Source organism: Hyperolius riggenbachi, chromosome 6, assembly GCF_040937935.1.
Source record: "Hyperolius riggenbachi isolate aHypRig1 chromosome 6, aHypRig1.pri, whole genome shotgun sequence".
NCBI lineage: Eukaryota > Metazoa > Chordata > Amphibia > Anura > Hyperoliidae > Hyperolius > Hyperolius riggenbachi.
Window position 1 is genome coordinate 343224543 of NC_090651.1, and position 15104 is coordinate 343239646.

Genomic DNA, 15104 nt, shown 5'->3' on the forward strand with positions numbered 1-15104 from the left:
GCACAGAGGTAGGACAAACGAGCACAGAGGGAGAAAAAAAGGCACTGAAGGGGACAATCAGGCACAGGGGAAGACAGAGAGGCACATAGGGGGACACTGGAGCCAAAGGGGGGCACATAGGAGGCAAAGCGGACAGAGATAGTACAGCGCTACGACTTTAGTATGGATTCAGGTTAAGAACGAATCTACAGTCCCTATCTCGTCCGTTAACCAAGGACTACCTGTATGTATGTATATATATATATATATATATATATATATATATATATATATATATATATATATATACACACACACAGTGGTGGTAGATAAGAATCAAACGAGGAGTGGCAGCACACTGCTCTTTTACTGAGCTTCATACAAGTTATGTACAGGCAACGGTTTTGGCTGTCCCCAGCCTTTATCAATGCCTGGCCTTTATATATATATATATTGTAGCTGATGATGGCCCAGGGTTGCCCGGGTATGTATTTGGCTGGTTTCGCCTCCGCCCACTTTTTCTAACCCTAACACACAATTACTCAATGACCTAGCTTGTGAGCTTTGCGGTCTTTGGCATCAATAATTTGCATTGAAATGAAACAAATCTGATTGGCTGTGGCTCCACCCCCTTTTCTGAATTCGAACCCCATTCACCCAGTGACCAACTGTACTAGGTTTGAGGCTTATACCATTGACAGTGTAAAAATGGCAGCAATTAAATATTACCCTTGAAAAGCAACAGGTGAATTTTGATTTGCTTTTGTAGGCTCCACCCACTTTTCTGAATATTAATCACAGTCACCCAGTGACCAACTGTGCAAAGTTTGAGAACCCTACCATTAACAGTGTAAGAATGGCTGCAGTTTAAATTTTCCCAGTGAAATTTGTATCTGTCTCCGCCCACTGATGACCTGGCATTGCCCGGGTATGTATTTGGCTGGTGGTGGCTGCACCCACTTTTTCTAACCCTAACACACAATTACTCAATGACCAAGTTTGTTGGCTTTGCGGTCTTTGGCATCAATAATTTGCATTGAAATGAAACAAATCTGATTGGCTATTTGTGGCCCCACCCCCTTTTTTGAATTTGAAGCCCAGTCACCCAATGACCAACTGTACCAGGTTTGAGGCTTGTGCTATTAACAGTGCTAGGAGGAAAGCAATGAAATATTCCCCTGGAAAAACAATAGGTGAATTTGTATTGGCTTTTGTAGGCTCCACCCACTTTTCTGAATATTAACCACTTGCCGACCGCCCCCAGCCGATGGGTGGCGGCAAAGACTGGGCCCAAACGACCGCAATACGCCCATCGGCGGGGGCGGCATCAGCGGTGGCTGTGCGGCGATCGCGTCATCAATGACGCGATCGCCGCCGGCAATAGGCTCCGCCCACCCTACTCGGAAACCCGCCGGCCAATCAGCAGCGCCGGCGGGTTTCAAACTTGCGCGATCTGGCCAATCAGAGTGTATAATACACTTTGTTATTGTAACAAAGTGTATTATACTGGCTGCCTCCTCCGCTGATGGTCACTCATCGTGCGACCATCAGAGAGGACAGGCAGCCAATAGATAAGTGCAGCAAAACACTCTTTGCCCCACACAGACCCCCCGATCGCCCACCCCAGCCCTCAGAACCCCCCCTGACCACCCCAGCACACCACTGCTAGCACCCCACCACCCACCTAAAAACCCATCAATCACTCCCTGTCACTATCTAGGGACGCTATCCCCTAGGGTAGGTCCCTAACTGCCCCCTAGGGTACCCTGATCACCCTCCCTACCCTCAGATCCCCCCCAGACCACCCCCCAGACCACCCCCCTGTATACTGTATATGTTTGTATACAGCTGCCTTACCCACTGATCACCTGTCTATCACCTGCTTATCACCTGCCTATCACCCCTTGTCACCACCACCCATCAGAGCAGACCCTAAACTGTCCCTTGGGGGCACCTGATCACCCACCCAGACCCTCAGATTGCCCTCAGCCCCCCCCCTGCTGATAACCTCCCCAGTGCATTGTTTACATCTATTCTCCCCTGTAATCCCTCACTGATCTATCGTCACCCCCTGTGTCTGCCACCCACCAGATCAGGACCCAGTCTGCCCCGTGCGGACACCTAGTCAACCCCCCACACCCTCTGATCGCCCTCAGACCCCCCCCCCCTCCCCCCCCCCCCAATCACCTTCCCAGTGCATTGTAATTGATTGTGCTGTAATTGCATTTGATTGTGCTGACATTCAATTTCATTGTGCTGACATTCAATTTGATTGTGCTGTAATTGTATTTGATTGTCCCGTGATTGTCCCGTGATTGGCCTGTGATTGGCTTTGATTGGCCTGTGATTGGCTTTGATTGTCCCGTGATTGGCTTTGATTGTCCCATGATCGGCTTTGTCCCGCGATTGGCTTTGATTGTGCCGTGATTGGTTTGATTGGCCTGTGATTGGCTTTGATTGTCCCGTGATTGGCTTTGATTGTCCCGTGATTGGCTTTGATTGTCCCGTGAATTGAGTGCCCTGTGATTGGCCTGCGATTGCCTTTGATTGTCCTGTGATTGTTTCTGATTGCCTCTGATTCCCCACTCACCACCACCCCCCTGTCACTATCCTAGTGATCTAAAAACAGTGATCAGTGAAAACTGTCACTTTTTTAGTATCACTAGTGTTAGCAGTTAGGCCAGTTAGCTAGGCCCCTTTGTAAGTGTCAGTTAGTGCTCAGCCCACTGCACCACAGTCACTAATTAGCGTCATCACTGTCGCTAATCAACATTGGTACTATATAGTATCTGTAAGTGATCATTACTGATCGCAGTCAGATCTATTAGGGTCACTAGGATCCACAAAAAAAAACGCAGTGTTTTCCCGATCAGGCCTGATCGCTCGCCTGCACTTGCGTTCAGCCCGCCCCACCGCAGTGACAGAATTTTTTTTCTGATCACTGCAAAAAACACTGTACAATAGCTGTGGCACTGTAAACCTCAGTTTTGATTTATTTTTTTTATCAAAACTCAGTGACCACAGCTTTCTACATCTCAAATACTCCCTAAATTTAGCAGCCCACCATGGCAAGAAAGGGGTATTCCGATGATGAGGTTCTCAGGTACATGGCCCAGTCGGATGAGGACGATTGGGACGCCTCATTCAACGAATCTTCCGGGTCAGAGTTTGAACCTGAATTGAGCAGTGGCTCACTGACCGATAGTGATGACGAGGTTGAGGTCCCGGCTAAAGCCAGGCGTACCACACCCCATGTTGTTGGACCGCAGGTGGCGCAGGATCAGCCTCAAGGGCAGCAGAGTGGTGTTCGTGCTGGTCTGAGATTTCATGGTGGGACAGGCACCAGCAGCACAACATCTCCTGGACCTAGCACCAGTACTTCCGTAAACCCTGGTGAAGTGGCGAGCACCAGCATGGAAGTTGAAACTGGTTCGGTGGCACGTGCAGTAAGATCCCAGTCGCAGCCACCAAGAAGACGGGCCCGTACTACCCCTAATTTACCAGAGGTGCTGGCAAACCCAAATTGGCAATCCCCTGATTCCGCCGCACCCGTACTTCCCCCTTTCACCGCCCAGTCTGGAGTCCAGGTGGAGACAGATAATCTAGGATCGGCCCTAGACTTTTTCTATCTGTTCTTCACCCAGGATCTCTTGGACTTAATTGTGGCAGAGACCAACCGTAAGGCCACACAATATATAACCGCCAATCCGGAAAAGTTCCTTGCCCAGCCTTTTCGGTGGAAACCAGTCCAAGTTTCCGAAATGAAAATTTTTTTGGGCCTTCTCCTTCACACGGGACTAGTAAAGCAGAATGTGTTGCGGTCTTATTGGTCTACGGACCCAGCACATCATGTTCCCCTGTACTCTGCTGCCATGTCCAGGACACGATTTGAGAACATCCTGCGCTTCCTGCACTTCAATGACAACGAAACCTGTCATCGAAGTGACCACCCTGCTTTTGACCGGCTCCACAAAATTCAACCCCTCATAGACCACCTGTCATCCAGATTTGCAGATGCTTATACCCCTGACCAGGACATCTGCGTAGACGAGTCCCTCATACGCTTTACCGGGCGCCTTCGCATCAAACAGTACATCCCAAACAAGCGCGCCCGGTATGGGGTGAAACTGTATAAGCTCTGTGAAAGGGCCACAGGCTATACATCTTATTTTAGGGTCTATGAGGGAAAAGACTCAAAATTGGAGCCGGTCGGATGCCCTGACTACCTGGGGAGCAGTGGAAAGGTTGTGTGGGACTTGGTGTCACCCTTGTTCCAGAAGGGGTACCATCTTTTTGTGGACAATTATTACACAAGTGTGGCCCTCTTTCAGCACTTAAAAATAGAAAAAATCCGATGCTGTGGCACCGTGCGGCCTAGTCGCCGGGGCTTCCCCCAACGGCTCATTACCACCAGACTTCAACGGGGGCAGAGGGCCGCCTTGTGTGCTGACGACCTGCTCGCGGTGAAATGGAAGGACAAGAGGGAGGTTTACTTCCTGTCCACCATTCACGCAGACACGACAGTTGAAATTCAACGGCGAACTGAGGTCATTGAAAAACCCCTTGTCGTCCACGAGTATAATACTAACATGGGAGGGGTGGACTTCAATGACCAGAGGTTAGCACCCTATTTAGTTGCCCGAAAAACAAGACGCTGGTATAAAAAAGTGTCTTTTTACCTCATTCAATTGGCAATTTACAACAGCTTTGTTCTCTACAGTAAGGCTGGGAGAACTGGCTCGTTTATTCAATTTAATAAACAGATCGTGATGGAACTCCTGTATCCAGGAGGTGCCGTGGCCCAACCCCAAGATGCAACTAGCCGGCTGCATGGAAGGCATTACGCCTATCCAATTCCGACTACCTCAGGTCAACGAATCCGAAGAAAACGCTGTCGTGTCTGCAGCAGGGCTGGAATAAGGCGTGACACCACTGTTTATTGTCCCACCTGTCCTGACGAGCCTGGCCTATGCCTAGGGGAGTGTTTTGAGAGGTACCACGAGCAGGTACACTATTAGAGAGTAGGGAACTCCACACACAGCGGTAGGCACACAAGGGTCTCTCAGTGCTATTTCACACTGCTGCGATGCGTTAGGGCAAAATGCCTAGCAAAAGTCACACTTTGCGGTCCCCCCCTACGCCGGAAGTGCTTGACTTAACGCTAGTGCATGCCTACGTTACTGCGTGGCTTCTGTGGCAATATCGATCGGCCCGGAAGTCATGTTAGTCTATGGCGACGCAGTTCATTACTAGGCCGAATGCTACTCTTGTGGTATTGCCTGAAGGTCTGTTTTGGACGATACGGTGCGGCGGGCTCGACCCACCGGATATGTCAATATGCAGTGTGAAACCAAACATCGGGTTTCCAGAGACCCTAATACACAGGGCTGCCAGAAACCTCTCCTTTCACTTGGGACAAATTGCGTAATGTATTTCGCCACAACTCTGTGCGATTTGCACTTCGCACATTGTTCCATGGGGGAGGAGAGGTTTGTCCTCGGGAGGTAAGTTAAAAAAAAAAAAAAAACAGGTAAGCAAAGAAGTTAATGTTTGGTTTGCAATGTTAAGTTTTTTATTAAAAAAGTTCAAAGGTTATTAATGTTAATGAAGTAATTGCTTTGCTGCTTGCTTGTTTTTTGGGGGTTTTTTTCTCTTTTTCCATCCAATAACCTTCCAGGTGGACCGAGCGAACGACTAACCAGCTGCAGTACTGATGGTGCATCCTGACAGAACGTTGCGCGTCTGTCAGCTTACACACAAGTCGGTGCATGTAGCGCTGCAGGACGAGATTTCTCCTCCGCAGTCAAAAAGATATGTTTGCCGAGGCATATGGGCTGAGGAGTGGTGTTGGGGATTCATATGCTTTGGCGAACACTTTGTATCAAAAAAGAACTCTGGCAATGATTTGTTCATCCACATCGATCAGTGTGAATGGATAAATCAGGTTTTCCAGGGCATACGAGCTGGTGGGTTTGGATTTTTGGGGCGGCAGCTCCTATGTCCTGGCAGATGCCTTCCTCCTCTTTTTTTTTTTCCAAAATTTTTTGGCAGATATTTTTTCATCCACATTGATTGATTGTTTGACGTTCATTTTTCCTTTCAGCCCACAGTGCATTACCCTTATGCCCAATATAAGGAGTATAGCAGAAACTCCTAATACTGGCCATACATGTAATGATTGCAGAGACCCTAAAATGCCAGGACAGACCCCACGAATGATGCCATTTTGGAAAGAGGACACCCCAAAGTATTCCGTGAGGTGCATGGTGAGTTCATAGAATGTTTTATTTTTTGTCACAAGTTAGCAGAAATTGTGGTTTTGTGTTTTTGTTTTTTTTCACAAAATGTCATTTTCCGCTAACTTGTGACAAAAAATAAAATTTTCTATGAACTCACCATGGCCCTCATGGAATACCTTAGCGTGTATTCTTTCCAAAATGGGGTCATTTGTGGGGTTTGTTAACTGTCCTGGCAAGTGGGCGGGGTGCTAAATTTTGAGCACCCCTGTAAAGCCTAAAGGTACTCATTGGACTCTGGGCCCCTTAGCGCAGTTAGGGTGCAAAAAAGTGCCACACATGTGGTATCGCCGTACTCAGGAGAAGTAGTATAATGTGTTTTGGGGTGTATTTTTACACATACCTATGCTGGGTGGGAGAAATACCTCTGTAAATGACAATCTTTTGATTTTTTTACACACAATTGTCCATTTACAGAGTTATTTCTCCCACCCAGCATGGGTATGTGTAAAAATATACCCCAAAACACATTGTACTACTTCTCCCGAGTACGGCGATACCACATGTGTGGCACTTTTTTGCACCCTAACTGCGCTAAAGGGCCCAAAGTCCAAAGAGTACCTTTAGGATTTCACAGGTCATTTTGCGGAATTTGATTTCCAGACTACTCCTCACGGTTTAGGGCCCCTAAAATGCCAGGGCAGTATAGGAACCCCACAAATGACCCCATTTTAGAAAGAAGACACCCCAAGGTATTCTGTTAGGAGTATGGTGAGTTCATAGAAGATTTTATTTTTTTGTCACAAGTTAGCGGAAATTGATTTTAATTGTTTTTTTCCACAAAGTGTCATGTTCCGCTAACTTGTGACAAAAAATAAAATCTTCTATGAACTCACCATACTCCTAACGGAATACCTTGGGGTGTCTTCTTTCTAAAATGGGGTCATTTGTGGGGTTCCTATACTGCCCTGGCATTTTAGGGGCCCTAAACCGTGAGGAGTAGTCTGAAAATCAAATTCCGCAAAATGACCTGTGAAATCCTAAAGGTACTCATTGGACTTTGGGCCCTTTAGCGCAGTTAGGGTGCAAAAAAGTGCCACACATGTGGTATTGCCGTACTCGGGAGAAGTAGTATAATGTGTTTTGTGGTGTATTTTTACACATACCCATGCTGGGTGGGAGAAATACCTCTGTAAATGACAATCTTTTGATTTTTTTACACACGATTGTCCATTTACAGAGTTATTTCTCCCACCCAGCATGGGTATGTGTAAAAATACACCCCAAAACACATTATACTACTTCTCCCGAGTACGGCAATACCACATGTGTGGCACTTTTTTGCACCCTAACTGCGCTAACGGGCCCAAAGTCCAATGAGTACCTTTAGGATTTCACAGGTCATTTTGCGGAATTTGATTTCCAGACTACTCCTCACGGTTTAGGGCCCCTAAAATGCCAGGGCAGTATAGGAACCCCACAAATGACCCCATTTTAGAAAGAAGACACCCCAAGGTATTCAGTTAGGAGTATGGGGAGTTCATAGAAGATTTTATTTTTTTGTCACAAGTTAGCGGAAATTGATTTTAATTGTTTTTTTCCACAAAGTGTCATGTTCCGCTAACTTGTGACAAAAAATAAAATCTTCTATGAACTCACCATACTCCTAACGGAATACCTTGGGGTGTCTTCTTTCTAAAATGGGGTCATTTGTGGGGTTCCTATACTGCCCTGGCATTTTAGGGGCCCTAAACCGTGAGGAGTAGTCTTGAAACCAAATGTCGCAAAATGACCTGTGAAATCCTAAAGGTACTCATTGGACTTTGGGCCCTTTAGCGCAGTTAGGGTGCAAAAAAGTGCCACACATGTGGTATCGCCGTACTCGGGAGAAGTAGTATAATGTGTTTTGTGGTGTATTTTTACACATACCCATGCTGGGTGGGAGAAATAACTCTGTAAATGGACAATTGTGTGTAAAAAAATGAAAAAATTGTCATTTACAGAGATATTTCTCCCACCCAGCATGGGTATGTGTAAAAATACATCCCAAAACACATTATACTACTTCTACTGAGTACGGCAATACCACATGTGTGGCACTTTTTTGCAGCCTAACTGCGCTAAGGGGTCCAAAGTCCAATGAGCACCTTTAGGCTTTACAGGGGTGCTTACAATTTAGCACCCCCAAAATGTCAGGACAGTAAACACACCCCACAAATGACCCCATTTTGAAAAGTAGACACTTCAAGGTATTCAGAGAGGGGCATGGTGAGTCCGTGGCAGATTTCATTTTTTTTTTGTCGCAAGTTAGAAGAAATGGAAACTTTTTTTTTTATTTTTTTTGTCACAAAATGTCATTTTCCGCTTACTTGTGACAAAAAATAATATCTTCTATGAACTCACTATGCCTCTCAGTGAATACTTTGGGATGTCTTCTTTCCAAAATGGGGTCATTTGGGGGGTATTTATACTATCCTGGAATTCTAGCCCCTCATGAAACATGACAGGGGGTCAGAAAAGTCATAGATGCTTGAAAATGGGAAAATTCACTTTTTGCACCATAGTTTGTAAACGCTATAACTTTTACCCAAACCAATAAATATACACTGAATGGGGTTTTTTTTATCCAAAACATGTTTGTCCACATTTTTCGCGCTGCATGTATACAGAAATTTTACTTTATTTGAAAAATGTCAGCACAGAAAGTTAAAAAAATCATTTTTTTGCCAAAATTCATGTCTTTTTTGATGAATATAATAAAAAGTAAAAATCGCAGGAGCAATCAAATAGCACCAAAAGAAAGCTGTATTAGTGACAAGAAAAGGAGGTAAAATTCATTTAGGTGGTAGGTTGTATGACCGAGCAATAAACCGTGAAAGCTGCAGTGGTCTGAATGGAGAAAAAGGCTCTGGTCCTTAAGGGGCGAAAAGACTGTGGTCCTCAAGTGGTTAATCCCAGTCACCCACTGACCAACTGTGCAACTGTCATCAACTGTCCAATTTTGGTGAGCTCATGCAAATTGTAGCCTCTTTTTCCTATTTGTAGTATAGATGAGTGGTACCCGGTGGGGTCTTCTGCTGTTGTAGCCCATCCACCTCAAGGTTGTGCATGTTGTGGCTTCACAAATGCTTTGCTGCATACCTTGGTTGTAACGAGTGGTTATTTCAGTCAACGTTGCTCTTCTATCAGCTTGAATCAGTTGGCCTATTCTCCTCTGACCTCTAGCATTGACAAGGCATTTTCGCTCAGAGGATGTTTTTCTCTTTTCACGCCATTCTTTGTAAACCCTAGAAATGGTTGTGCGTGAAAATCCCTGTAACTGAGCAGATTGTGAAATACTCAGACCGGCCCGTCTGGCACCAACAACCATGCCACTCCCAAATTGCTTAAATCACCTTTCTTTCCTATTCTGACATTCAGTTTGGACTTTAGGAGATTGTCTTGACCAGGACCACACCCCTAAATGCATTAAAGCAACTGCCATGTGATTGGTTGGTTAGATAATTGCATTAATGAGAAATTGAATAGGTGTTCCGAATAATCTTTTAGGTGAGTGTATTTAACTGACATTATTTATCATAACAACCAATGATTTATACAGGAAAATCATGACGATTAACAACGTTGCCCAAACTTTCACATCCCACTGTATATACTGTACTGTATATATAATTTAGATTCAGAGAAAACTCCAAAAATTAGAATATCATGCAAAAGTCCATTTATTTCAATAATTTTTCATTAAAAGGTGAAACTAATATAGGAAACTAGCTGATGACCCGGCGTTGCCCAGATATGTATTTGGCTGGTGTTGGCTCCACCCACTTTTTCTAACTTTAACATACAAACATTCAATTACCAAGTTTGTTAGCTTTGGGGTCTTTGGCATCAATAATTTGTACATTCCCATAGAGATTAACAAATCAGATTGTCTTTGTGTAGCTTCACCCCCTCTCCAGCATTTGAACCCCAGTCACCCAATGACCAACTGCTGCAAGTTTGAAGGATCTGCTTTTAAGAGTGTAAAAATGGCAGCAATTTAAATATTCCCTTTGAAACAGGTGAATTTTGATGGGCTATTATAGGCTCCACCCACTTCCCTGAATATTAATCTCAGTCACCCAGTGAGCATCTGGGCACAGTTTGAGAACCCTGCGATTAACAGAGTACGAATGGCTGCAGTTTATATTTTCCAAATGAAATGTGTTTTGGCTCCGCCCACTTTTTTTAGCCTTGACACACAGTCACTCAATGACCAAGTTTGTGAGCTGTCGGGTACTTGGCATCAATAATTTATATTCTCCCAGTGAAATGAAACAAATCTGATTGACTGTTCGTGGCTCCACCCCCTTTTCTGAATTTGAACCCCAGTGACCCAATGGCCAACTGTACCAGGTTTGAGGCTTGTGCCATTAACAGTGCAAGAATGGCAGCAATTTTAATATTCCTATTGAAAATCAATAGGTGAATTTTGGCGTGGATCGGGGGGTTGGCCCCAGAGCTGCGCAGCCGAACTCGTGGCTGTGCGGACTGCGCAGCCGCGGCCAGCTCCGGCGGCCATGTTGGCAGAGGCAGGAGAGCCCGACCCGGGCCCTGCGGTCGTGACCGGCCGCGGGGGCTATTAACTGGCGGGGACCCGGCGGAACGACACGGAGGGCGCGGATGGCGTCCTCCGTGTCTATTAAAGAGACGCAGGTACTTAACTTTTTAAACTTTTTTTTGTATAGGTTGGCCTCGTAAGTCCTTTAAGAGTGTAAGAATGGCAGCAATGTAAATATTCCCCTTGAAAATCAATAGGTTTAGGTCTTTATTTGTGGCCAGGAAATTAATCCTTCAAATGTGGAAAAGTGTCAACCCTCCTTCTCCTAAAATGTGGATTTTACAACTTAATGCATGACCTTGTTGGAAATCAGATTTTGGCTAATATTGGTGTATCTGGAAGTTCAAACATTAATATTTGAAATTCTGAATCTTATTATGTATTGTATGTTATTATCTTGATGCCCTGTTTTCTGCTGTATTGTATATTTTGTGACCTCAATAAACTAAGTTTTGTTGACCAAGTTTGTGAGCTATGAGGTTCCTGGCATCAAAAATGTGTGAATGGAAACAGTTTATACACCAAGGAAATCTGATTGGCTATTTGTGACCCCGCCCCTTTAACATTCTCAGCGGTATGCCTGACACTGTGTCGGGCATACCGCTCTGTGGCCCCAGGAGTCCCCTTAATGAAACAAATGTAGCAAATAGCTGTAAATCCTTAAGCTAGTACTAGGCTAGCTAGAAACCCCAGGATCCCCGCTGATCCCCCACGATCACCCCATTTATACGTTACCCTCCCCCCCCCCCCCCTGGATCCAGCGATTGCGCAGCCTCCCGGCGCAGCTCTGGACTCTCTATGGGGAGGATCGGGTTTGCGCATGATGTCATGATGTTGGTGACGTCATGACGTCATGTGCGATCCTCCCCATAGTAAAGACCGGAGCTGGCCGTGGAGGCTGCGCCGATTGCTGGATCCAGGCTGGGTAATGTATAAACGGGGGAGCGGCGGCGATCAAAGGGTGCCAGACACTTCTTCTAGCTAGCCTAGTGCTAGCTAGAGGATTTATAGCTATTTGCCACAAAAATTTAAAAATCGGGCAAAAATTAACAACACCTCCTGAGCGGCGTAACACTCAGGAGGTTAATGAATTTGGACCCCAGTCACCCAATGACCGACTGTAGCAAGTTTGAAGCCTCTGCCATTAACAGTGTAAGAATGGCAGCAGTTTAAATATTCCCCTTGAAAATCAATAGGTGAAGTTTGATTGGCTATTGTAGGCTCCACCCACTTTCCTAATTCTATTCTCATTCACCCAGTGACCAAGTGTGCCAAGTTTGAAAACCCTGCGATTAATGGTGTGTACACACTTGAAAGATTAATGAAAGATCACAGACCAATTTTACCCCCTCCCATGTAGTATGAGAGCCATACCTACACAGTCTATTCTATTGAGCTGAACTCATCAGATAAAAATCTTTGCAAGATGCTGCACACACAGATGCCATACACATTCAAAAGATCAGTATCTGCAAAAGATCTGTTCCTGCAAAAGATCCGTTCCTGCAAAATGCATTCATAGTCTATGATATCTGCAGATCCTCATACACACCTTGTTTAACAGACATTCATCTGCAGATCTGACAATCATCTACAGATCTGAAAATCCATTCTGGTTTGCTGGAAATCTGATTTGCTGTTTGTTGCTCCGCCCACGTGGCAGGGGGGGGGACCCATCATCCCAGGTAGTAAGGGATCTGTATACCAAGTTTCGTTTAAATCGGTTGACCTCCTTAGCGGTAACCCCGTGTGTGACACGGGGTAAGCCGCCGGAGGGTGCCGCTCAGGCCCTGCTGGGCCGATTTTCATAATTTTTTTTTTTGCTGGACGCAGCTAGCACTTTGCTAGCTGCGCCAGCACCCCGATCGCCGCCGCAGAGCGCCCGATCGCCGCTATCCGGTGCGGCGCGCACCCCCCCCCCCCCCAGACCCCTGCGCTGCCTGGCCAATCAGTGCCAGGCAGCGCCAAGGGGTGGATCGGGTCTCCCAATGACGTCGCTGACGTCGGTGACGTCATCCCGCCCCGTCGCCATGGCGACGGGGGAAGCCCTCCAGGAAATCCCGTTCTTTGAACGGGATTTCCTGATCGCCTATCGCCGGAGGCCCTGGGCTCGCTACATGATTTAAAAAAATAAAAATAAAAAAAAAACCTGCTGCGCTGCCCCCTGGCGGTATTTTTCATACCGCCAAGGGGGTTAAAGCGCACACACAGGGCCGCAATCAGAAATTTTTGGGCCTCATCCTGGGCAAACCTTCTTGGCCCCCCTCACTCCCCTATGCCCCCAGATGGCAAATCACAATCTTTGAAGGCCTGAACACAATAACTTCTGTGTGACCACTTTTCATGCGCTCCCATGGCTGGGAGGGTTCTGCCTATGCTCAGTTAATATTGTAACTGCACTTGCGCAGAAAGCTCCCAGCTATGGGAGCATGATGGAGGAGCAGTGGAACAGTGCATGCACAGTGCCCCGCAACCCAGCTGGATTGTGTGGACTTCATAGGATCACAACTGATCGGACCGGAAGAGTATTAAGGGAGCGGATGGACTACAGGGGGCTGGAAGGAGCCCCAGGTAAGTAAAAATCCATTTCTCCCATACCTTAGTCAGTTAGTGATTAAAGAAACTCCTGGATGAGTGGGTCCTCATCACATTAATGGGCAGCCTATGTGTGGCACTGTTCGCAGGGCCCCATACAGCAGTCCCTCCTGTGATGCCCTGAAGGCGGCCCTAGACACACGCACGCACACGCACACACACACACACGTGTTTTGGATGAATTAACTGATTACAGTCTGACACTTTGAGCCTAGAATATTGAACCTTTTCTCAATATTTTAATGGTCTGAGATTTTGATTTTGGAGTTATCATAAGCTGTAAGCCATAATCATCAAATTCTAACAAATAAAGGCTTGACATATCTCGCTTTGCATGCCATGAGTCTATTTCATATATTAGTTTCACCTTTTAATTACTGAAATAAATTGACTTTTACAACATATTCTATTTTTTCCGAGTTTCACCTGTAGGTACTTCCAGCTGACTGTGCTGATCTTTCCTCAAATCACAGGATCCCAAGATATAATTATCTATCTTCATTGCAGGAATTGTAACTGCAGTTAAGGCAGATGTCAAGCTTCCCGGAGGAGTGAATGTTTGGAATGGATCCTGTGCACTGCTCCCATGCTTATATTCTCCAGGAAAACCAGCATATAGCAGCTTCATATGGTATCACAATGCATGGTATGATGAGAGCATCAAGGAGTATATAGGGGCAGTTGTGTACAGCAGCAGCAATGCCTCAGCTGTGGACAGTCTGTTTGCTCACCGTGTGCTGTATATGGGGAAGGATAATGCACAGAACTGCACCATAATGTTAACCAACCTCACCAAAGAGCACCAAGGATGGTACAGCGTGAGACTGAGGGGAGAAAGAAAGTGGATGTCAAACAATGTGACCGTCAGTGTATCGGGTAAGTAACCTTTGAGAGAGACAAACAAATTGAGTTATTTTTTCTGTTTGTTAGTTGTTGGTTTTTTTTGTTGTTTTTTGGTAACTTTGGTACAAAATGTTTATGCTGGTAACTTTTTTTATGATTTTTTAAACTTCCAGAAAAGAATTAACCCGCATCTCATTCATTTTCTTATGCTAAACAAACACAGAACATTTATATTGCGCTTTTCTCCTGGCGGACTCAAAGCGCCAGAGCTGCAGCCACTAGGACGCGCTCTATAGGCAGTAGCAGTGTTAGGGAGACTTGCCTAAGGTCTCCTACTGAATAGGTGCTGGCTTACTGAACAGACAGAGCTGAGATTCGAACCCGGGTCTCCTGTGTCAGAGGCAGAGCCCTTAACCACTACACCATCCAGCCACTGTGCTAGGTACACACTATGAGATTTTCTGGCAGATTTACAGTCAGATCGTTTTTTTTCTTTTTCGATCAATTTCCGACTGTTTTCCGCTCACTCCTATCGGAAATCAAATGGAAAATGATCTGAAATCAAATTGGACATGTTGGAAATAATCGATCTGACAGTAAATCTGCCAGAAAATTTCATAGTGGGTACCTAACCTTATAAAAGAAAAAATGTTTCAAGCGCAAATCACTGTTTTTTCAACAACAGCAGTTCTTAATCAGAAGGCGTGATGTTCTTTCTTAAAGAGGAACTCCAGTGAAAATAACGTAATGAACAACAGTGCTTAATTTTTACAATAATTATGTATAAATGATTTAGTCAGTGTTTGCCCATTGTACAATATGTCCTCTCCCTGATTTACATTCTGACATTT

The 15104-nt window shown here is 45.5% G+C and overlaps 1 protein-coding gene across 3 annotated transcripts in view; it reads left to right on the forward strand.

The window, feature by feature from the left end:
* Positions 1-15104, forward strand: part of LOC137521790 (B-cell receptor CD22-like) — a 167750-nt gene that overhangs the window by 20993 nt on the left and 131653 nt on the right. For all 3 annotated transcript variants that reach the window (XM_068241524.1, XM_068241525.1, XM_068241526.1), the window contains exon 3: positions 13918-14286. In XM_068241524.1, the coding sequence (XP_068097625.1) occupies positions 13918-14286 (369 nt within the window). The remainder of the gene's footprint in view (positions 1-13917; positions 14287-15104) is intronic.